Below are 22,446 nucleotides of genomic sequence, written 5' to 3'. Positions count from 1 at the left end.
CTGATTCATTGTGACGTTTTAAGTAAGAAGAAAGAAATCACAGACGTGATTTCTCTCCAGGAATTTTATTGATTTTTATACGCTCCAATCGTACGCTCAAATCTGAGTGACGCGCTACTGAATTCGCGGCCTGTAATTTCTAACTTTATTATTTTTTTTTGGAAAATTTAAGCCTCGAATCAAAAATTAAAAAATATGGGGTCAATCAATTTTAAAAAACTTTCGAATAAGCCAATAAAAAAAAATACTTAACGGTCCTATTGCGAACATTTCTGACCGTAGTACCTAAAGATATGATGTACGGGAACGATTTTTAACATTTTCAAAAATATGTCTATTACCACTTAACTAAGAGAAAGAATTTTTTTCTCATTTTTACTAGAACAAGTATGGGTTGGCCTCTCACTCGGTGCCCGCTTGACGTTGAGTTTCGGGACACTGTATATGTTCCTTTTTAATTATAATTCGCTTAAATCGCTCTAAAAAAATTAGAGAGACATAACATTGCAAAACTGATAACAGTATCTGACAAACGCAATTATTTGACACATTTTTGTTAAAACTGCGTTTGAAACCGTATATCGAATGCGGTAAAGTTTTTCAAAGTAATGTTTTTCTTTAATTTTTCTGGCAAGATTTGCGGGAATTATAAAGTAAAAAGCAACAGAAATAAGTCATGCGGAAACGGTTGACGGCGGGAAGGAGAATTGATTTTTCAAGTTATAGAAAATAAGAAATGGTTTTAGTTTATTAAAACATTTTTATTTTTCAAACTGATAATAATTTAATTGGTAATTGTGCACATATATACGTAAATAACAAAATAATAAAGTAAATTTAAAAAATTGACGCTCGCTTATTTTTTTATCTTTCATTCGGTTATTTAAATTTCTCCTCAATCTTTTCGATATCACAGCTAATTCTATATAACATAAATCATTCTTTTTTACTTTTTTTTTTTAAATACGCGCATGTATAAAGTTTGTACCTATATAATAATAATATGTTATATATCTGTATTATATCATATTTACATGATAATACTTTAGTAATAATTAATTAAATATTCTTTCTTTTTTATTTCATCAACATTTTCGATCTTATATAGTTTAGAAATTTCTTTTAACCTTACATTTTTAACATTCGTTTCTTTCATTTAAAGATATGTATACCAGCTCACAATAAATAAATTACATATTAAAATAAAAAGGGTATAAAAATACATACTAAAACAGTTTTTTAATAATATTCGTGGCTCTATTCAAATTTAGTCCATTCTTTTTTTGTATTCACCTTTGATACACTACCATCACCATTCGTACCAACGCCATCATATTTCGATCCGGAAAATTTCGAAAAATCCAAACCATATTCTTGTAATAAATCGACGGTTTCTCGATCGGAGGTTCGCATTAAAAATGGAGTTGACGATGACGATCCGTTTGTTGGAGGAGCAACGTGATGATTCTCGTAATTATACAACGGATTTGTAACGCTTATAGGTACTCTATTATTGTAATCGTGTGCATTTCTATCGTTTAAATCAAATTGGAAGTTAAATGTACTACTTGTATTAGGCATTGATGTTGAAAGTGATGATTTTAATGGATCAAAATCGTCGATGTCTGATGAGGAAGAATCTAATCTTATTAAATCTTCGGTGTCATCTTGCTTCTAATAAAAAAGATTTATGTTACAAAATTCTTCGTTTAAATTACACAAAACAAAGAGAAATGAAAAGCAACATAAAAAGCGGCCAATTTTTTTTCTTTATTTTTTTGGTTACCTTTTTCCGAGGTGAATTTGCAGGTGGAGATAACCTAACAACATCCACTCGATATTCATTAGCGACCAAAAAAACCGGTCGGCCGTTTTCAGCACGACCACCACCGACAACAAACGGTGTCGTTGTCGGTTTAAAATGGGGCCTTGGTGGCACTGGGGGTGATGAAAACACATCATCCGGAGACTGGAGAAGCAAATTTTGAGTATCCTGTGAGGATTTTAAAACAGGCAGGAACAATCTTGACGAGGGACTGTACGGGGGTGACGATAATTGGGGAGTTTTGAAATTTTCTAAACTTCGTACAGGTTTTAACTGTAAAAAACAACGAAGAAAATAAGGATAAACAAGGGTTAACAAGACGAGGTTAGTTACATTTAACATAGCACACAAATTAATTAATTTTGACAAGAAATTAACAAAAAAAAAGTTTTTTTTAACAAAAAATAGAACTTCTAGATTAATAACTTTTCATTTAGATCTTAAACGAATTCAATCATCTTCTAGAAGTTTTATTTAAATAACTTTGGGTACGTGATACTTACAGATCTATCAACTGGAGGTGTATCAAGATGTAGTTTAAAAAAATCCGTCATTTCAGTCATTAAATCCATTTGTGGGATATCCAAACTAGGGGATTCAGTATTATTTAAATGATCCGGAACGTCTGGAGATAAAGGCTGAGACAAGGGATTCAAAGGACTATAAGATCTGTAAGTTTTTTATCTTTCAGTTAACTATATTAATAATTTGAATAATTGAAATCACCTTTCATGTAATGAACCTTTTAATGATAATGAGGCGTCTTTTCTATATGCGTTAGCAGGAACAGAAAAAGGTAATTGTCGTCTTTTACCCGTTGGCGAATTTGGTGCTGATCTAGGTTTATCAAAGCTGGTCGCTTCAAGTCCGTTTTCGATTTGCCTACTTGGGTTATCTTTTAATTTCGATCTTAATCCTTTATAAGCGCTTTTCATTCCTTTACCACTATCTTTAACCTAAAAAGAAATTATTTGAATTATTAAAAGTATCCAAACAAATATATAAAAATTACCGTTTTAACAGCTGATTTAACAGCGGGGTTAGCCTATAAAAGAAAAGATAACTTAAATTGATGATTTATTAGGTTAAATTAATCTTACCTTGTCTTTAACGTTTTTAAAAAATGCAGTTCCTTCTTTTTTCATGGTCGATGACCATTCTTTGTATTGTTGTTTTAATTTCGAGCTAGATTTTTCCGAATAAATTGAAACTTCCGTTTCAAATTGATCTGTAAATCCTAATCCAGCTCCTAATATTTCTAATCTTTCTTCTATAAACTATAACACAAGCAAAATAATCCTTACTACCGTATTTTCACGACTCTAATCCGCACAACCAATGCGGATGGATTCTATTTGTTATAGATTCCCTCATATTGGGAAATTTATGAAAACATGCACAAAATGCCGATTTGTGTTTTTATGACATTTTGACAGTTTTTCGTATAATTTATTTTTACAATTGGACCGCTTTATGCATCACTTGACTAAGCGACAAATGAACAATGTTTAGAAAAACGGGATTTTCATTTTCATCTCTCTAAAAATATGACTTCTCAGAATAGACAGATTCAAATTATTGAAAATTGTTTGGTGCCTATCTATTTTTATCACAGAACATTGATGACAGCCATCACAAGCACAGAATCCGCTTGGTCAGTCGTTTTACGATTATACAGAGTGTTTCTGTAAGTCGTGGCATAAATTTAATCACAAATAGTAGAGTCAAAATGATGTTTCGTGTAAAAATATTTAAATTTAACTAGTTTCGGCCCTTGGCCATCTTCAGAGACTCTACAAATAGATTAACATCCCTCTATCCATTTTACAAACAAATTTCTTAATTTTTTTTTTTTCGTTTGTTAAAAAAGATCACATGTCAAAGTCGACATCAGATTATTAGTTACTAATTTACAAAATTAAAGTTTAAAAAGCTGTAAAATGAAATTTAGGACGAAGTGTTACAAGTTTACAGGTTAAAATTTCAGAACGCTCTTTTTTAACAAAAGAAATATTAAGAAACTTGGGAAAAATTCAAGAATCATCATGTGGCTTAAAAATCGACAATTTTTTTTAATCAATGTGAAATGACCCAAAAAACACGTTAAAAATAAAAAGAAAGTGCTGAAAAGTGACTAACACTACTATCCGTTTTGTGTTTGATAACACCTCATATGAATCCATAGAGAAGGCTCTAAACGTAAAACACATACATCCGTCGACAATCAAGTGGTGTATAGCCATGTTGAAAAGTCGGCAGATCACAGCCAGTCTGGGAGGCGAGTCGCTGACTATAAAGGCGCTAAGAGGATGTCCCCAAGGGGGAGTGCTTCACTTCTATTATAGTGCCTGGTAGTTGATGACTTGATGAACACCCTAACTAAAAACGGATTTAAGATACACGGGTATGCTAATGACCTGGTAATCACAATCCGAGGTAAATATGATTCAATCATAACTCAGCTAATGCAGAAAGCCCTACTACTCATCAGTACTTGGTGTAGAAGCAATGGGCTCAGCATCAATCCCATTAAAATCGAAATAGTCCCTTTCACTCGGAGAAGGAAGCTACAAATAAAAGCACCCTCCATTGAAAACAGAACTATTAACCTCAAAACAGAAACTAAATACCTAGAGGTAATACTTGACAGTAGTGGAACTCACACTTAGATAAGGCGAGGAAAAAGGCCATCGTGGCAAACCAGATCTGCCGCAGGCTCCTAGGAAGGAACTGAGGTCTCAAACCACGAATGGCTCATTGGGCCTACGTAGCAATAATCAGACCCATGGTCGCCTACGCCTCATTGGTTTGGTGGCCAAAAACAAGACATAAGACAGCACAACAACAGCTGGCACAAATCCAGCGGTTAGCATATCTTAACATAACGGGTGCAATGAGATCCTGTCCGACGGCTGCTTTGGAAGCCCTACTCGGTCTCACACCGCTCCATTTATATATATAAAAGGAGGCAGTCTTAAGTGCCCTATCACTGAAAACAGTTTCTTCACTCAAGTTTATTAACCATATAAGGTCATTCTTTGTTAAAGTGGATTCGGTGTTCATCGTAAGTATTAATTCAATAAATCTCATAGAAACGATGAAAATTCTTTATTTAGATTTGTTTCAGTGCGACATGTTTCGATTTAACAATCTTTTTCAGGCACGACTGAGAAATACATAAATACATTGCATTTTATAATAAATCGTTATTAACGATTTAAGGTCATATTTAGAAGCAGGGATGATTGGGCGAAGGGAGGGCCTCAACTAAAAAGAGGAGCCCTAGCCTGGTACACCGATGCTTCAAAGACAGTAAGATCTGGAGTAGGCATGGGAATCAGTGGACCAAATAGCCACATTAAATTGCCCCTCTTCTTGCTATAAACTTTTGCACCGCTTTGAACCTACAGAAGGGACAAAAAGGTGCATCCATAAACATTTTCACAGACAGTCGGGCCGCCTTAAAGGCAATTCTGGCCTACACGTGTGACTCCACACTGATCAGAGAGCGTATCAACAACCTGAGAGAACTCGCTAGGGGCAATGATGTTACCCTATGGTGGGTTCCAGGTCACAGCAACATTGAGGGCAATGAGAAGGCCGACAAGTTGGCCAAAGAGGCAGCAAACACGCCCTTCATTGGACCCCAACCTAGTTGTGGACTACAAAAAAGCCACCTAAAACAAATAATCAACAACTGGGAGGTTTCAAAGATAGCCTTACGCTGGAAAGAACTTCCAGGACACAAACAAGCGAAGAGTATGATAACTCCGTCGCAAAACAAAACCAAAGAGGTTTTATGCCTCAGCAAAGGGGGTCTAAGAACGCTCTCAGGCTACCTGACCGGCCATGCGCTCCTAAAATACCACCTCTGCCACATTGGACAAGCTAAGGATCAAACTTGTCGACTATACAACGACAAGTCAGAAACTGTTGAACATATACTGTGCAATTGCGTCGCCAGAGGCCGTCTAAGACACAACATCTTCCGTAAAACTCCCCTATTACCTACCGACATAAAGGTTCAAGACCTCAGGACAATACTAAGGTTCATTAAGGACCTACATTTGCCCTAAACCTTTGGAGGGCTAAAGTTACAATAGATCTTATAGGTCGCGGTAACGAGAGGGGCCGCTCTCCTCAGCCCGGCAGCAATAATAATAATAATATCCGTGCAAAAAGTCAAGGCCCCTCACTTTAGAGATCGATATCTTCGTAACCACTCGATGGAAAAAATTGCGGTAAAGTTTATTGTAATCAGTGAACATTTCTGCGTATGACATGTTAATTTGAAAATTTTCGGGTCCGCGGTTTTTCTTTTATCGCGAGTTATGTGAAAAAAGTACCCGATTTTTGAGAGTGCCAACAACTTTATCTACTTTGCGATTTTTTTTTCTCCAAAACTATTTGACGAAACAATTTCAAATTTGAACTCGTGGTAAACCGATGTGTTCTTAATGTGGGGCATATTTTATTTTTTCGATATTCCATATAGTTTTGCGGAAAATCGCGGTTTAGTAGGATGCGGTTATTTCGAAAACGACCTGGCGGTTTTCAACGCGGTTTTTACCAAAATATGTCAAATAATGTCGGTTGTCGGATTCCGTTATCAGCTTTTCAAAATTAATTAATATTTTAATTTTTTAAGAGCGATTTAATGGAATTACAAATTGAAGAGAAACAAAAATAAGCTATGCGGGGAGAGGAGGCTTACGTCCAATCGGAACAGATGGTGCGTCCCAGACAGTACGTCGCGCCTTTATCTTTCATACATAAAGAAATAAGGCGCGACGTCCTGTCTGGGTAGCACCATCTGTTCCGATTGGACGGAACCCCCGTCACCCCATAGAGCTTATTTCTGTTTCTCTTTAACCCTTCCTCTGTAAACCTGGATATTTCCTGTCCGACCTACAACTGTTTAGGAAAATAATTTCTTCATTTCATATAAAAAAATATGTATGCAAAAATAATTTTTTCGATAATTTTATGATTGATTCATCAAGTTGAAGGTTTCGAGCATCATCATGAATTGTTTATAACATTTTTTGAGTGCATTAACAATATGAAAAAAACGACCGGACCCGAAAGACCCACCTTACAGACGGATGGTGCTAAAAAACCATTTACAGACGAAGGGTTAATTTGTAATTCCATTAAATCGCTCTTAAAAAATTAGGGAGCTCCAATTTTGAAAAACTGATAACGGAATCCGACAACCGACATTATTTGACATATTTTGGTCAAATCAGCGAGGAAATCCACCCAGCCGGTTTTGACATAACAGCGTCTTACTAAACCGCGATTTTCCGCGAAATTGTATGGAATATCGAAAAAATAAAATATGCTACTCATTAAGAACACATCAGGCTACCACCTGTTCAAAATTCAAATTTTTTCGTACGATAGTTTTCGAGAAAAACAACCACAAAGTTGACAAAGTTGCCGGTACCGTAAAAAACGGGTACTTTTTTCATTTAACTCACGATAAAAAGAAAACCGTGGATCCGAAAATTTTTAAATTAACATATGTTACGTAGAAATGTTCAGTGATTATAACAAACTTTGTCGCAATTTTTTTTATCGGGCGGTTGCAAAGATATCGATCTTTAAAGTGAGGGGCCTTGACTTTTGGCACAGATAGTAGATTAACTTCAGTTATAAAACTTCTATTATATGATAACTAACTTCAGGTTTAAACTGTCAACCTCAATTTTGACATATTTGTAATCTTCATTAAAAATTCTTTAAAATGAGTACAAACACGACATATTTATCTTCAATAATAATGAAGTTATGGTCAACTTCCGGTCAAAGTCATCAAGAATGTCAACGTCAATTTTGACATATGTGTAATCGTCGTGAACTCCAATATTACTCAAGTGGTGTTCAAGTTTTACGGTGTTACCATTTGCTACATACCTATTTCCCACATTGTCAAAATTTGTTTTATTTTTGTTTAAAAAAAATGATAAAACGCGAATTACAAAAAAATAGCATAAAAAACACGTTTCATAAGACTTAAAGCATTCCTTTTTAAACTTGAATTCGTTGCATTTCAAACGTGTCTTACGAAACTAGTTTTTTAATATACTATTACCGTATTTTATGGCATTTGCAAATGAAATTTAATAAAAAAATTATTTTAAATTTATATTTTTCATCCAAACCAAATTTTTGTTTCCATTGTTTCATTTATTTGTTCTTCTCTTTATTATTTTTGGTGAATGAAAGATAGTAATCTAACAGATTATTAATTATTGTAAAAATAAATTAAACAAAAAACTGTCAAAATATCATGGCCTTCTAATAAAAATATAACCCGTTTCCGGCATTTCCTGCATGTTTTGATAAATTTCCCACTATGAGAAAAACTACAACAAATAGGTATAGAGTTGTTTATAGATTGTTTGTAGAGAATTAAATTCCTTTTCTGGTAACCTAATAAAATATTGGTCGTTTCATTTAAAATTTTGGACTTGAATGCTGAAAAACGGTAATTGAAATCTTGACCATCCTGTATAAGATACGCTGATACAACAAACGACAATTTATTTGATATCATCTGAAGAATAATTGTGCCAAGTTAGAGCTTTCTTGAATGAATATTGGCTGAGATATGGGGTTTTAAATAGCATGGTGAAACATGAAAAAAAAATTTTAAATCAAAATAACTCGTAAACGAAAATTAAAAGGTGCAATAACAATTATAGCATTCCATTTAAAATAACGAAGTTGTGGTCCACTTCCGGTGGACCGGTGGAATTAAAATTTACTGTTTCTTAGAACTAATTGAGATCGTGCATGTCATTACGGTGAAAGAATAAACTATGGCGAATCGAATGACGTATAGATAATCGAGTACAGACTGTAAAAAAAGTAGCTTACATGTCTCGATCTTTTTTTAAATAAATTCCAATGTCGAAAACCTCAAAACGCTATCGTCTCTTGTTTTTCCCCTAGAGGCCAAAATTGAAAATATCGTAAAACCAGCAAGTGCAATTATCTTGGTTATTATTATAGGTGGAGTATTATAAAAGACATTATTTGGACACTCTTTTACAGAGAATTTGATGACGTAGCCAAAAAAATTTTTTGATGGTTTAGATTTTGAGGTATTATGACAATTTTCGTTTTTTTTAATGGAAACAACCACTGATTTTTTGATTTTTTCTGATTACAAAAATATGGGGTTCGACAGGTCAATTTCTTATTGTTTTAGAATAAAGCTAAAAATAAACTTTTTTTTTAGTTAATATAAATAACTTTTTCTTTTTTGTACTTCTGATGTTAATCTTCTAATGTATAAGTGTATTAGACAGCATTTTAATCATGCAATAATGTTTAAACGCGAGAGCGAAGCTCGAGCGTTTAATTTTCTTAAGTGAATAAAATGCATCTAAAACACGCATGCAATACACGTTTTATCTACAATCACACTCATTTAGAATCAGAATCGCCAAAATTTCATCTGATGTTATCAAAAAATTATTTGACATTTCACTCTGACAGCGGCTGTCACCTCAAAAATCATTGCTATTAATTAAAAAAACATTGGGGGGTGTTGAATTGTTGCTATTTATTTTCGATTGTTTATCGACTCTATTTGTAACATATTTGTAAAAGTGTGAAAGTTGTAAAGGTTGTAAAGGTAAAGTTGGTGAAAAATGGAAGAAAGTGATATAACAAATCAAAGAATGAAATGTCTATTAATAATAAACAAATTAAATAACGAATTTAATAAGCGAATAATCAGTGGTTGTTTCCATTTAAAAAAACGAAAATTGTCATCTCAAAATCTAAACCCGAAAATTTTTTTTTTTGACTACGTCATCAAATTCTCTGTGAAAAAGTGTCCCTATAATGTCTTAGTTATAATACTCCACCTATAATAATAACGAAGATAATTGCACTTGCTGGTTTTACGATATTTTCAATTTTGGCCTCTAGGGGAAAAACAAAAGACGATAGCGCTATGAGGTTTTCGGCATTAGCAGTTTCTCGAAAAACGAGATCATGACATGCAAGCTACTTTTTTCCTAACTCTTATAGTTTCCGAGTTAGCCTATTCCGACATCGAATTTGAACCACCCTGTACATTGCTTACGAGCTATGATCACCTAAAAAGGTCAGTTTTGTGTACTTTGGCAATATTTTGCCGTGTTAGGGGAATTCGAAATCTCTTTCGAATCGGGCATTTCCTCTTTTGTATTGACCAAGAATTAAGCATTCGAATAAGATGTTGTTCATCGAAATCAATTGAGAGGTTCTCTTGTTATTATCAAAATACTCTACAGGTAAAATCCTATTTAATTGGGGGCTAACTTCACACAGGCCCGGAAAACTGCTTCACCAATTTTATCAGAAACCGTCCCTTCTTTGACCCGGTAAATTGTTTGCGCGATACTGCACGTCTGCAAAAGCTATCTTGTGTTTCTGTCCCAGATGAACAATACTCTCATCAACGCCAAAAATGGTATCAGCTTATAGATTTCCTTCTTTTTTCCACTAATTTAATAACAACTCTCGTTTTAACTTTGCTGTATAGGAGAACTTGGTCTTTGCTGCCTTTTATTAATTAATTAACCTCACAATACTTTCGAACTACTACAAAGGTATTTACAAGGGTATATGAACTGAATTTGTGTTAGACATTACTAATAATATAATATAATAATAATACATACAGGGTGTCTCAGCGAGACCGGTCATTAGACGTTTCTGTGGTTCTGGCCAAAATAAAAAATTGAGAATTCAAACTTAAGTATTATCAATTACGTTCTCTTCGTCTAAAATATTATCAGTTTTTTAGCACTTCTGGTTATACCGGAAGTCGCCACCTACTTTATTTTTTTAAATGGAACACCCTGTATATTTTTACATATTTAGATTTGTCTGTTTTGAAGGTTTATAAATAACTTTACTTTTTGCAATTTGATTTGGCCGTTCTCGAGTTAATCGAATTTTTCTAGAAAAATCTGCTCCAGCGGACATTTGTTCAAAAAATCATAGAACACTCGATTTTTGAGATATCAATTTAGGATTCAGAACATGCTTAAACAACATGATGGAGTATGTTTTGGTGCCAAGAACGGCTGTCTAGATCGTTTGGTCACTTTACTATGACACGTTAACTTTTCGAAATTTGGAATCACCATAACTTCATTTTTTTAGATGGCACCCCCCATATTTTATTACTTAGTCGTCTTCGGCATCTCATTTTACATCTTTTTTACTCCATATGTCCTATGCTTAACATTAATAGTTTGAGAAATAATTAGGGTTTTTTGAAAAATGCTCACATATCATATCGATATTAACCTAGTGTGCCATGGAAAACAAATGTTTAATGACTTATTGACAAACGTCAAAGTCTGCTTTACGTTGTTTGATGCTTGTGAGTCTAAAACCAGTTAAAATGGATATTAATAACGTAAATAATGTTTATACAAATAAAGAAATCCATAATTTATTTTTTGTGCACAAAAAGTGCGACAAAGTTCTTAGTAAAACTTGCAGAATGTTTAATGAAAATTATTCGTATTTACCTCCGATGACAAAAGATAAATTTAAAAGAATAGAAGCAAATTTTTTGCATTTTGGACGAATTAATCACGTGTTAAACTGACCAAAAAATGTAGTAGATAATGCAACGGAAGAGGTGAATGCCTTGGCTTATTTCGAGCCCAGTCCCAACACCTCAATTCGAGCTGCCAAAGAAGATCTAGGAATCATACTACGAACTTTGTCGCACTTTTTATGAATAAAAAATAATGACTTGATTTGTGTAAATATTACTTTCGTTATTGTTATCGATTTTAATTCTTTTCAGTACTAATATTAAGGGACATAACAAATAATTATTTGCTCACATGCATCAAGTGACGTAAACAAGTGAGTCTTTGACAAGAACTCATTGAGAAGGCTTGTTTTTCATGGCACACTAGGCTAAATATCCATATGATATGTGTGCATTTTTTAAAAAACCCTAACTATCTCCTAAACTATTAATGTTAGGTATGGGACATATGGGATATAAAAGATGTAGAATGAGACGCCGAAGACGCCATTTAAAAAAATGAAGTTATGGTACTTCCAAATTTTGAAAAGTTAACGTGCCATAGTAAAGTGACCAAACGTTCTAGATAACCGTTCTCGGCATCAAAACATACTCCATCATGTTGTTTAAGCATATTCTGAATCCTAAATTGATATCCCAAAAATCGAGTGTTCTCTGATTTTTTGAACAAATGTCTGCTGGAGCAGATTTTTCTAGAAAAATTCGAATAACTCAAGAACGGCCGTATCAAATTGCAAAAAGTAAAGTTATTTATAAACCCTGAAAACAGACAAATCCAAATATGTAAAAATATACAGGGTGTTCCATTTAAAAAAATAAAGTAGGTGGCGACTTCCGGTATAACCGGAAGTGCAAAAAATCTGAAAATATTTTAGTCGAAGAGATCGTAATTGATAATACTTAAGTCTGAATTCTCAAATTTTTATTTTCGCCAGAACCACAGAAACGTCTAATGACCGGTTTCGCTGAGACACCTGTATATATTTAAATAATTTTACAAACAAGTAGTAATGTCTTAAAACAATTTAAAACAGTTTATGGAAAAATCGCTGAGACGGGTCTAAAGATTTAAATTTTTTGCAATTGTTTGGTGTAGATTTTAAATTTTTTCCGTCATTTTTAAACGAGTAATGACGTCATCGATATTTTCTTCAAAGAGCAATGCCCCATTTCTATTACGGAATATGAAAGAGGACTTTTTTCTGAATCTAGTACAGTCAATATTAGTATTGGTCACATAAGAAGATTTTCGAGAAAAATTATCATAAAGTTTCATTATTTTCCGTTCATTTGGGACAGAAAAATAGCAGTAGCTATGCATACCATGGCAACCAACTGTATCAGATATCAAAAATTAATCGTTGTCTTAATAAAATATCTGAAACAACTGGTTGCCTTGGTTACGCATGGCTATTGCTATTTTCTACCTCAAATAAATGGAAATTAATTAACTATTATGTAGCTAATATTAATTTAGGCTGTATCAAATACAGAAAAAATCCTCTTTCATATGCTGTAAGAAAAACGGAGGATTGCTAAAATCCTTAGACCCGTCTCAGCGATTTTTCCATAAACTGTTTTTAATTACTGTATAACAAAATTAAATTTCGCAAGGATATACACAATATTAATGTTAGCCATAAACACACACTGACGATACCTCTCCACCGCTCAGAACTATTTAAACGTAGTTTCTCTTACTGTATGCCTAACATGTATAACTTGCTACCTGATTCATTCAAAGGTCTTGGTCTGATTCCCTTCACGAGCAAAGTTAAGGTGTTTTTGAGTGAGCTGTTGAATGATACATTTTAGTTTGTTATTATTATTATTTTTGAAGAGGAAGAGAAAGAAATATATATATGCAGGATGTCTCCGAAATGCGTGTACAACGGAAGACCAGATTCCTTGGCTCAAAATAGGTCGATTTAAGTTAAGTTATCTATATCTAAAGTTGCTTCGTTTCGCCGCTAGAGGACTTCAAAGTTAGCAAAAAAAAATCTTTTATTTTTTATAACTCGAAAACGCGTAAATCAATTGAAACCATTTTTCTGAAGTGAGTACCTAGGTTCAATTAACGTCTTTTTATGGTTTTTGATACAATTTTAGAAACACAGGAATGATGGAAAAGTCATGTGTTCACCGGATATTACTCCATATTTTTTTTCTGGCCAGGCGACAATAAAATTACATTATTACAATTTCTGAATAGCCCATTTAGTTCTGAACCGTTTTTGTCTCTTACGAGATTTTGATTACATAAGTGGTTAAGCCAGAAAAAAGGTATTTTTAAATATCTGCAAGTCTTGTTTACGTCATTGCAGTTACAAAAGTTACCTCACCGTAGTTGGCAATGATTTCAACTAATTTGATTTCGAACAATTTGTGTTTAACGTGAATACAATATCATTAATTGATCAAAAGCGTGGGAATTCAATGGTCCTAAAAGCATACAGTGTGAGGAAAAAGCGTAGTCGTATTTAGTTGTTTCAGTACTAGAAAGAAAAACTTTTAATCAATTCTAAGAAACAAAAGGTAACAATAATCTTAACAAATACCAACACAATAATAAGTAGGAAATATTTACTAAACTTGTTCAAAATGACCACCGTTTTTCAAAATACATAAATTTACTCGTCGTAAAAAGTTAAATTGTCCATTGTTTTGGGATTATTTAATGTATTAAATGCTAACAAAATTTTTCTTCGTAATTCGTCTTCAGTATCAGTTGTAGAGGCATAGACTTTTGACTTCAATACCTCGCAGAGAAACTAATCACACGGTGTAAGGTCTGGTGATCATGCTGGCCATTTTATTGGGGCATCAGCTTCCCTTGCAATCCATCGATTTGGTATTATTACCGGTCCAATGATGTTATCGCCAATAATTCCAACCCAAACATTGACTTTGAATTGATGCTGATGATGGACTGCTGTTGTCATATGCGGATTTTCTTCAGCATAAACATGATCGTTACGAATGCTAGTGATACCAGATCTGGTAAACGTTGCCTCATCTGTCAATAAAATCCTTCTACTAAAGTGTGGGTCGTGGATTCTTTCGTTTTGGATGAGTTGGCAAAGTCAAACGCATTTCGTGATCCACAGGTAAAAGCTCTTGCACTTTTTGAAGGTGGTATGGGTGTAATAATAGTTCTTTTATTACCCTATAGACAACATCTTTAGAGACTTCTAATTGATTTCCTAAGAGCCTCGTACTAATTTTAGGGCCACTCTTTCAAGAACCCTTTCTTCTACCTTTACAGTTCGCCTTGTACGTTGACATCCACGGTCTGTGTATTTCGGTTTGGAGTTTCCTAATCGTCGAGTGCCAACCGACTCGAGAAACTTTTCCCGACTCAAGATTTGAACGCTTTTGCGACCATTAAATTGACATTGGCCATAAACTAAAATCATATCTATTTGCTCATCATATGTGTAAGTATCCGTTATAAAAATAACGTTAAACACGATTTATTGATGTTAACTGACAGTTAAATGCAAAGCATACTAGAGTTATGTTTTATCATTGCAATAACACATGCATTATCCTTTTGTTTCTTAGAATTAATTAAAGAATTGATTAAAAGTTTCTCTTTGTCGTACTGAATCAACTATATACGACTACCTTCTTTCCTAACACTGTATGCTTTGAGGATCATTGAATGCCCACGCTTTTGATCAATTAATGATATTGTATTCACGTTAAACATAAATTGCAATTATGTAGTTGAAATCAGTGCCAACTACGATGAGGTAACTTTTGTAACTGCAATGACGTAAACAAGGCTTGCAGATATTTAAAAATATCTTTTTTCTGGCTTAACCACTTATGTAATCAAAATCTTATAAGAGACAAAAACGGTTTAGAACTGAATGGGCTATTCAGAAATTATAATAATGTAATTGTCTCCTGGCCAGAAAAAAAAATGGTGTAATATCCGGTGAACACATGACTTTTCCATCATTCCTGTGTTTCTAGAATTGTATCAAAAACCATAAAAAGACGTTAATTGAACCTAAGAACTCACTTCTGAATAATGGTTTCAATTGATTTAAGCGTTTTCGAGTTATAAAAAATTAAAGAATCTTTTTTGCTAACTTTGAAGTCTTCTAGCGGCCAAACGAAGCAACTTTGGATATACAGTAAAACCTCGACTTACGCGACCCCGTCTTACGCGTCCCCGTACTTACGCGGTTTTTTTAACGATAGCGCTTTTAGGTTTTCGACATTGGAATTGATTTAAAAAAAGAGATCTAGACATGTTAGCTGCTTTTTTTCTAACTCTTACAGTTTCCGAGATAGCCCATTCGGACATCGAATTTGAACCACCCTGTACATACATTTTTTTAACAAAATTAATTTTTATTAATCCTTGATTTTATAATATGTATTCATCGAATTTCGACTTACACGATTTTCGATTTACGCGGCTACTGTCAGTCCCACCTATCGCGTAACTATGGGGTATTACTGTAGATGTTACGGCTAGAGCTCGAATTCCGGGTAAACCTAAGTTTAACCGGTTAATGTTGAGAATTACCCGGGTCTTACGGCTAAAGTCCAAATAGTTTTCAACGCTTCCAACTTTAACCGGCTAAACCTGGGTGTAACCAATGACAGTTGGTTAACACATTCGCTGCCGCCTGTCTCGGCCCTATCTCGAGCTATCACTTACGGGAATAAGTGGATGGCGCCGGCGACAGAGAACACGTTAAAACAAGGCGATCGTGTTCCTTGTGCATTCGGTTAGTATTGCATCATTATTGCGCCATCCCTGTGCGTATTTATTAAATAGTAGAGCAAATCGATCTCGTTCGTTGTACATTTGGTTAGTTCGTTATCATTACTTTGACAAATTAACCTCAAAAATGGAAGGTTATAATGTGTTTAAGTCAAGTTTTTATGAAGAATTCAAAAACGTTTTGTTCACTAAGGATCCTAAGAATAACTTTTACATGAATAATGCACAATATAATAAGTTTATTGAAGAAGTGAAAGAAGCTAAGCAGTCTAGCAAAAAATCAGCGTTGCATTATCGTCGTTTGAAACGATTTAATATATGTCATATATCTGGTACCGATAAATTAATTGCTCCTGTTTGTAAAACCGATCCTGTAATTAAACATTATGTAAAAAATGAAGAGTATTTGATATACTTCATGAAATACATGTGTCCATTGGATATGGTGGTCGCAACAGGATGGTTCACGAAGCTAAAAAAAATATATAAAAATATCACTCAGGAAGTTATAATGATATTTCTTCGATTATGCAAATCGTGCCAAATGAAATTAAAATCGGCCAAAAAAGGCATTGTGGTCAAACCGATTGTATCTAAAGAAATGAATAGCCACTGCCAAGTCGATTTAATCGACATGTAAACCAATTGTTTATCAAGATCACCTTACAAAGTTTGTGCAGCTATGACCATTGCAGAGTAAAACTGCTGAAGAGGTTGCTAAAGTGTTGTTAGATATTTTTTGCATATTTAGAGCCCCGTCTATTTTGCAGACCGATAATGGAAGGGAATTTGCAAACAAAATAGTTGAAAATTTAATATCCAGGTGGACAGGATTAAAAATAATACATAGAAAACAACGTCACAGCCAATCTCAAGGTAGTGTTGAAAGGGCAAATCAAGATATTTAGAACATACTTATGACGTGGATGAAAGACGAAAATTGTAATAAATGGTCTGAAGGACATAGATTTGTCCAATTGATGAAAAATAGAGCCCATCACGCCGGTATAAAGCGTTCACCATATAAAGCTATGTTCGGCTGTGAGGTGAAAGTTGGTTTAAAGTCATCTCTATTTCCCTCCGAAGTAATTAATAATATTTCCACAGAAGAGGAATTAGAGGAGCTACTGAGAAAACAGGAAGAATGCGAACAAAGTATCGATGACGATACTCAAAGTGGAGAGGAAATGGCACTTAGTAATATGTGCGAAATGTGTACAAACAAAAATGATTTATGTGATTTGTGCTCAAAGAAAAATGACTGATTATTAATAATAGAATCGAAGCAAAGGCAAACCTAGCAGAACAGGCTGAAAAAATGAAATCTTTGTCAAATGTCAAGTATCCACCGTGCAATGTTGGTGACAACGTTAGAGTTAAAATTCCTGACGTAGATAGAGGTAAGGGTGACTTTAGAAACATTATTTTAACGAGAAAGGGACCATTTCTGAAATGTTTTCAAGGAATCAATTTACCGTATGTGAGTCAAAATTTGTAAATATTGAAAATGTTTCAGCTGACAAAAAGTCCTTACGACAACTTGCAAATTTACAGTCAACCTCTGGTGGTAAAGGATTTAAGAAATGCCATTGTAAAACAAAATGCGGGACAAAAAAATGTCTTTGCAAAGCTGCAAATGTTTTATGCAACTCTAAGTGCCATTCCAGTTTATCTTGCAATAACAAATAAAAAAAAACTAATTTTTTTTCTTTAAAATGGAAGTGTGCATCTATTTCAAAATGTCTATTTCTTTACGTTAGTTTAATATGAAATACACTAGTTAATGGTTATTTTTAAATAAATAATAAATTAATGTTGTTAATTATGGATTTCATTTATTTATTACCTAAAAATTTATTGTTCTACAAGCTTACTTAAAGTAACTTCGCTCTTTAATCGACTGCCATTGGTTACACCTAGGTTTAGCCGGTTAATGTTCGAAGAGCTGAAAACTCTTCGGACTTTAACCGTAAGACCCGAGTAACTCCCAACTTTAACCGGTTAAACTTAGGTTTAGCTGGAATTCGACCTTTAGCCATAACATAGATAACTTAACTTAAATCGACCTATTTTGAGCCAAGGAATCTGTGGTCTTCCGTTGTACACGCATTTCGGAGACACCTGTATATATTTTGATTTAATTTAGTTTCTCTGTTGAACAGTCATGTCGCTTTGATTTTTTTATTGACTTGAATTGTTCTGTTATACCTTTTTGATTTTGTTGTTGTATTCAAAATGAGGATCTTTGAAAAACAGGGTGATCAGGAGAATATTGCTCTTGATCGACCTGACATGACCCTCTTTAATCAGATTTAGACACATCTCATTAATTTCTTAATTTTATTTGTCTTTGTATTACTCTTTGTTTTATTTTGTTTCTTATCTGATCAATAAACATCTTTATTATTATTATTATTATAATTGTTTTAACGAATTTATCCGTTACTTTTGGGAAACACTGTATATTCTACAATTTTTTGTTTGGGTTAGTAAATACACCATCTAGTCTGCAGTTTTCCTATTTGCAAAAAAAGTTCGTAAATAAGCTATCGTTAAGTACAGGGTGTCCCAATTTCGATGTCCGCATAGGCTATCTCCGAAACTAAAAGAGATAGAAAAAAAGTAGCTTACATGTCATGATCTCGTTTTTCGAGAAAATGCTAATGCTGAAAACTCCGAACAGCTATCGTCTTTTGTTTTCGCCCTATCGGCAAAAACTGCAAATTTTGCAAAAACGACAATCGCGAATATTTCACTTATTATCAAAGATGGTGTATTATAAATAAAACATTATATGGGCAACTTTTTACGAAGAATTCAGTGGCGTAGGTAGAATTTTTTTCCCATCTTTTATTTGCGAGATTTTAGACGTAACTTTATTTTTTTAAATGGAAACCATAGTTGGCTATGACTTAAAATAATTTGCTATTTTCTTCTGATAACAAATATATATAGTTTGGGGGGTATATTTCTTATAGTTATTGAATAATTAACAAAAATTCATTTTGTTCCATCTAAATCTAATGTATGTATTTAAAAGTTAATGTTGCTATGGTGATAACCATACATACTATGATGGAATATAATGTATCAATTTTGTTTGTTCTTTCTAAAACTATTGTATGTATTTAAAACATAATGTTGTTATGGTGATAACCATACCATGAGGGAAAGCATTGTTTCCAATTATTGCCAATGTTTCTAGCAAGGACAGTAGAATCTAACAGGACTGCTACATCCATTGTATTTTTGTAGTCGACTACGGGTTGGTTGCCCGCACTCTAAGTCACACTATTTGCCACGCCTGATAACTGTCTATGTTTTTAGAGGTTATATGATAGACATTAATACGTCTAAAAACATAAAACTTCAAAACTAATATGAATACGTCTAGGATATAACCTCTAAAAACACACAGCAAACGCATAGACCATAACAACAGCTAGGCGTGGAAAATAGTGTGACGTAGTTTGCGGGTAGGCTGTCACAACAATGGATGTAGCAGTCCTGTTAGATTCTACTGTTCTTGAGTTTGTAGTAGTATTTAAAAATTCACTAACAACTCTGGCATTATGTGCTGGTGCTCCGTCATATTGAAAATATATCATTTGAGACATATTTAGTGGCAAATTGTCGTCCAAAGGCTCAATGTGCTGCCCTAATATATTGAGGTATTTCCCTGAGTTTAAGTTTTTATGGTAGATACTATATGCCAAAATTCTATTATCTAAAAGGGCACACCATACATTGAACCCCAATCTTCTTTGAACACTCAGAGACTTCATCGATCCAGATTACATTTTGAACAAACAGCAGATTATTTAATTTTTTTAAATATCATCTACAAAATTCTAATCTTCGATTGACATCTCCGGCACGTAAATAATGAGTTAGCCCCGCTTTGTATGGTTTATACTTATTTTTCTTTCATATTCGGGAGCAGCGTCTTTTGGGTCAGACGTCTTGTTGCAATTTCTCTTGCAGGTCATTTTGGTATGTTTTTGTATGTGGTTTGGGGAAGGACCAAATATCTATTAAATTTTCTGCTAACCGGCTGAAGGTTCGTACGTGCGGTTGTCTTCTTTCTGGATATCTTGCGAAATAAAATTCCGCGGCTAACGTCGCATTCTTATCTGATAACATATAGCATTCCATCATGTTACATTTTTCATAATTTTCGAAATTCATTGTAAAGTTTTATTCAGTTTTGTTATACTTTGACACTTAACACGCTGGTGCATAATGCCAGAGTTGATATCGAATTTTTAAATACAAACTTTGGCAATTATTTAATACATTATGTTCCATCATGGTATGTATGGTTATCACCATAGCAACATTAACTTTTAAATACATACATTAGTTTTAGACTGAACAAAATGAATTTTTGTTAATTATTCAATAACCATAAGAAATATACCCTACAAACTATATATATATATTGATTATCAGCAGAAAATAACAAATTATTTTAAGTCATAGCCAACTATGGTTTCCATTTAAAAAAATAAAGTTACGTCTAAAATCTCGAAAATAAAAGATGGGAAAGAAATTCTACCTACGCCACTGAATTCTTCGTAAAAAGTAGCCCATATAATGTTTTACTTATAATACTCCATCTTTGATAATAAGTGAGATATTTGCGAATGTCGTTTTCGCAAAATTTTCAGTTTTTGCCGATAGGGCGAAAACAAAAGACGATAGCTGTTCGGAGTTTTCGGTATTAGCATTTTCTCGAAAAACGAGATCATGACATGTAAGCTACTTTTTTTCTATCTCTTTTAGTTTCGGAGATAGCCTATGCGGACATCGAAATTGGGACACCCTGCATGGACCAGTCGAAAAAAAAAATATTTGTGGGTCACAAGGAACATAGCGTAGTTTTAATGCCCTCGTATTGTACAAAGAAAGATGCAGATTACTTTCGCTGACTAACTTTCTTATCACCACGAATTTTTCAAATCAGGGTGCCGATTAGATTCGATTGCGGATGAGATTCCAGAAAATACGGTACTTATTTATTTGATTTTAAAAATAATATTTACCTGTCTAAATATTTGTAAATGAAGCATTTCCTTTAAAAAAGGTTGAAGTGATGATGGTCTCGTTTCAAAAAATTTATTTTCATCAAACGTCGCTTTATCACCAAATGAAAGGGCATCTCTATATCCTCCAATTAATTGTACTAAAGCCCTAAGAAAAGCTCTTGACACTCCATCACCTAGTAAAGCTGCTTTGTTCTTTAATTGTTTCTTAAGTGAATTTACAACTTCCGTTGGTAAATTGTGTAAATCATCGAAAGGGGTTTCAATTGTGTTATTGTCCGCGTCTAATATTACTACATCTCCTATATCACTTCTAGAAACATCCTATTTAACAAAAATAAAATATTTTTTAAATTAAATGAGGTTTTTTTTTAAATGATTTTTCTTTACCTTCATAACTTCTTCTGGTACTCCTATTAAAAAAGGCATTGGTGCTAATAAATAATCCCTAAAGGCCATAGGAAGAACAGGAATAAATATATGTTGCCATATCATTGGGTAGAGAAGATCATTGGCAGACTGCACGCACGCACTAAGTCTTGTTAACTTTTTTGATGTAAATATAATTCTTCTTTCGTATAACATGGAAGCAAAAATTATCATCATATTTGTCGTATCTACAGCGTTGTAATATTCGGTGAGATTCCTCTGAAAAATAAATAAATACACATTAAAAATAGAAACTATTCTTTATTCGTATAAAAAAATTTAAATTTACGGATACAACGGACAAATTTTATATTATTTATTTTATAATTATATTAATACATTAGGTGAAAACGGGGTATTCCCAGATATGCAGTACTCGATATATTTTATTGTTTTTTATTTTGTGCTGATAAAATATAACGTTATTGAGTATTAAAGTTTTCATACCAGCCTAAAAACTGAATTCAGGAATATATTTTTATATAAACGACCTTCGGCTATAACGGACACCCCCTCCCCGGTATTAGTCCGTTATATCGAAATTTTACTCCACTTGAATTTATAAATTATTGTAAATGTTTTAACGACTATTAGGATTAAAAACTAAATTATGTGATAACATTCTTGGTGTAAGAATCACCACCCAGATTGTAGATGGATCAACAGAGGATTTCCTTAATTTTATCTCATCTCAGCTACGGTTAAATAAACGCGTGTTTTTAGTTTGGTTTTAATGTTTCAAATCAGTTCAAAGTGAGTTAAATACAACAACAAAGTTTAAAAGTTAATTAAAAACGTTCAACGTCATCTACACTTTAAATCGAAT

The 22,446-nt window shown here is 33.4% G+C and overlaps 1 protein-coding gene across 2 annotated transcripts in view; it reads right to left on the bottom strand.

Moving 5' to 3' along the window:
• Positions 1-1,096: 1,096 nt before the first annotated feature.
• Positions 1,097-22,446, bottom strand: part of LOC111421307 (DENN domain-containing protein 1A) — a 43,426-nt gene continuing 22,076 nt past the window's right edge. Inside the window, exons 6-13 of one of the 2 annotated variants that reach the window (XM_071198198.1) lie at positions 21,582-21,839; positions 21,192-21,515; positions 2,926-3,102; positions 2,838-2,870; positions 2,552-2,781; positions 2,329-2,494; positions 1,787-2,098; positions 1,097-1,674 (exon numbers count right to left, since the gene is read on the bottom strand). In XM_071198198.1, coding sequence (XP_071054299.1) covers positions 1,258-1,674; positions 1,787-2,098; positions 2,329-2,494; positions 2,552-2,781; positions 2,838-2,870; positions 2,926-3,102; positions 21,192-21,515; positions 21,582-21,839 — 1,917 coding nt within the window. In that variant the 3' untranslated portion in view covers positions 1,097-1,257. The remainder of the gene's footprint in view (positions 1,675-1,786; positions 2,099-2,328; positions 2,495-2,551; positions 2,782-2,837; positions 2,871-2,925; positions 3,103-21,191; positions 21,516-21,581; positions 21,840-22,446) is intronic. The other variant, XM_071198202.1, reaches the window with a different exon arrangement.

This window comes from Onthophagus taurus, chromosome 1, assembly GCF_036711975.1.
Source record: "Onthophagus taurus isolate NC chromosome 1, IU_Otau_3.0, whole genome shotgun sequence".
Lineage (NCBI taxonomy): Eukaryota > Metazoa > Arthropoda > Insecta > Coleoptera > Scarabaeidae > Onthophagus > Onthophagus taurus.
The sequence above is the reverse complement of the archived record's forward strand: the minus strand, read 5'-3'. Positions and strand labels throughout refer to the sequence as shown.